Source organism: Phaethon lepturus, unplaced genomic scaffold (genome assembly GCF_000687285.1).
Source record: "Phaethon lepturus isolate BGI_N335 unplaced genomic scaffold, ASM68728v1 scaffold47146, whole genome shotgun sequence".
Lineage (NCBI taxonomy): Eukaryota > Metazoa > Chordata > Aves > Phaethontiformes > Phaethontidae > Phaethon > Phaethon lepturus.
The window spans coordinates 17,104-20,151 of record NW_010546493.1 but is presented as its reverse complement, the minus strand read 5'-3'; the positions used below and the strand labels follow the sequence as shown (position 1 = coordinate 20,151).

General features: G+C 33.9%; 1 protein-coding gene across 1 annotated transcript in view; it reads right to left on the bottom strand.

The window, feature by feature from the left end:
- Positions 1-728: 728 nt before the first annotated feature.
- The window catches only part of VSTM2A (V-set and transmembrane domain containing 2A), a gene marked incomplete at its 5' end in the record, with an annotated part of 19,410 nt that continues 17,090 nt past the window's right edge, over positions 729-3,048 (bottom strand). The window contains one exon of the mRNA XM_010289309.1: positions 729-1,290. Within this exon, the coding sequence (XP_010287611.1) occupies positions 1,214-1,290 (77 nt within the window). The remainder of the gene's footprint in view (positions 1,291-3,048) is intronic.

Genomic DNA, 3,048 nt, shown 5'->3' with positions numbered 1-3,048 from the left:
AAGTCCAATACAACATACACAAAACTAAAATAATTACTTGTCTAGAGACCATAACAAATTTTAATGTGCATTTACAGAGTAAACAGAGGGCTGAAAGGGGTCAAACCAGTGGAAGTGAAGGTATGTATTACAAAATCCACACAGTACTGAATTACAAACTAAAAAGTGATATTTTGTTAAAAAAGCAAATAAAGATGTCTATTGGTGGCACGACATATAGATAATATTAAAAACTGCCTTGCATGAGGACCAAAGTATGACTGCTTTGAAGTTATATCACACAGACTGTAAGCAATTTACAGAATTTAAGTTAGTTTTGCATATACAAGAGTTGCAAAATCAGAGAAAACACACTGAAATATAGAACACACACAAAAAAAAAAAAAAGATGTATATATATATAAACCTCCACGCAGTAATCAGGGGTTGGCCTAAGTCAGTAACTGCCACCGTTGAACAAGAAACAAACAAAAAAATACAAGAAAAAAAAAAACAAGGGGAAAAAGAATAATAAAAACCACCCTGAACAAATCAAAAGAATAATTTCCTTATTTGTTTTCCAAAAACAACGTGCTCTAGTCTGCTTAGTTTCTTTGCAGAATTTCTTCTCTCCTCCCTACTCCTCATTAAAAAAAAAAAACACCCCCCCCCCCCCAAAAAACTGGCTTTTTCATAAATTTGTGGGGTATTTTTGGGGGGGTTCATGCTACATCACTATATTCTGTTTCATTATTTGACCTCTCTTTGCTTCCAGGCTGGAACGCTTCTTTCAGCGCAGGAAACCAAATGTCATCCATGGTTAATTCTGTAATACTGATGACTTGCAGGCCAACCCCTGAGAAGTCAAGGATGAGGCTTCTCCTTGTCGAAAGAAAAGGAAACTAGTCTTGCTGTTACAAAGTATTTGATTACATCACACCAGTTCTCTTCAAATGAAAGATCAGTGATACGCAAAAGAAAATAAGATATATCAAGAAAACATGTGGTATCCTCTTCTTTTTATAATATTTATTTATTGTATTTATTTATTTAGTATTTTTGTTTGTACTTCCTGAAGAAGGTGCTCCTTGTGTAGAGATTTAGAGTACATTGGGTGCAGAGTGGTGGTTGGAGGTTAGGGTCAACTTTGCTGTCCGCTCCGTGGATTTTACAGGCGATTTGCTCTTTGCTTTAAGAAGAGAAAGTGATATTGGAAAAAGTCAGCACTTTTAGATTAAAGCAAAGCACCCTTCACAAAGCCACAAACAAGAAGCAGGACAGAAAGTCCATGGCTTGTAGCTATCCTCGCACCTGCGGAAGAAGTTATAAGATATTCGCTCATCTTGCAGATTTCCAATGCTCCTTATAAGGCTGTTTTAAACACATACATTTATATATTTAATTAGCTCGCCAGGTTGGCTCTGGTGCCCATGAATGTCTTGGCATGCACTGCAAATAACAACACATACAAAGTATTTCAGTCCCAAGGAGGGTTTTTTGTTTGTTTGTTTTTCTTTGTTTTTGTTTCTCATCTGTCTTTTTAAACAATGTTATCCAGTGAAACCATAAACCAAGAGGAACAAACCCAAACACCTTCCACCTCACCTCTTTACAAAATCATTTCCAGCATCACATCATTGACTGCTAACAAAAATTCATCTAGTGGCTACCGAGTGTTTTCTTCTAAAACAGAGGAGGTACTGGCAAATGGCTGTGCTGTTTACAATGCTAGAAAGTTTGAAATATTTATTTTTAAGAAAGTAGATTTTCCCAAGATTTTTTTTCTTTTTTGAAAGCTATGAAAACAATGGTACATATCGTTATTGTTAAAAACTTTACTTTATATTTTAAACATGTTATCAGACTAAAACCATTCAGATCTAGACTAACTGAAATGCTCGCACACCAAGGACATAAGTATTTAAATGTCTTACATACCAAGTCTCAGTGCTTTATAACTCCCTATATCATAAAGAATTATACTCAGAATTTGAAACATATTACTTAAGATGAAAATAATAAATTTAATTTGTTTACACTATAAATAAAAGTTCCAATTATAAAAGGTTAATGCATGATTAATAGGTTCTATAACTGTGTTGTATATTTAAAAAGGATTAATGTTATTGATGGTTATAGGCATCAGTTCTATAACAAAGTAATAATGGTGCCATAAGCAGTCCATAATAATGCTGGACTTTTAACAACTGTTTGGTTTTAAAAAAAATCTATTAATCATGTATAAGCTATTTTTGTAAAAAAATTAATATTAAACTGAATGCTGGATTCTATTACATTCCCAAAAAACACATTTATCTTCTCATCAAGAATATACACAATGAAAGCAAAAAGAACTCAAGAAAAATGTTAATTTTTTTTTTCATTTTTAGACTTTCATCAGTAAAACATTTCTCTGTATCTGCTAAATATTTTTAGTAATGGCAAGAAGTATTTCTGTTCCTATCTTCAGTAAATTTTTCCCTTCAAAAACAGGGATTAAACTAAATCCCAGATCTCTGATCACTGTTTCCTTTTGTAAATACATGGTGTGAGATGTTGTATATACAGTAGCTGTCATAAAAGACTCTTAGTCTTCGGCCGCATACACAAGAGCTTCTAAGTAATAGTGATATTTCAATTATCCATGTGTGAACTGAATTTCCGAATGAATATTAGCTTTTAAATGGAAACATGCCTCAAAGACATTACTAAGATTTTTCAAAGAAGTCCAAGGGAACTCTGAGCTTGGTTCCTACACCATGTAGACAGGAGTGGGAAGCCTGCTTTTCCTTCGCCCATCTGATTATGCTGGCCTACCTGCACTACACTGCAGCACTTTGCTGGGCTTCTCAAAGCACTTGGTCTGTATTAGGAACAAGCAAACATGCAAACAAATTTTTTGTAACTTCTTCCTGTGGATTGTTCTCATACAGGTGATATTTACAAGCTTGCGCCCAAGGGTAGAGTTCAATTTCTGGTTTTGGTTTTATTGCAGCATGACTTTGTTCTCTCTTATATATATGGTGTAAAATTTGTCATTTGACAGGTTTTTATAAAGGCTTTTCTTTC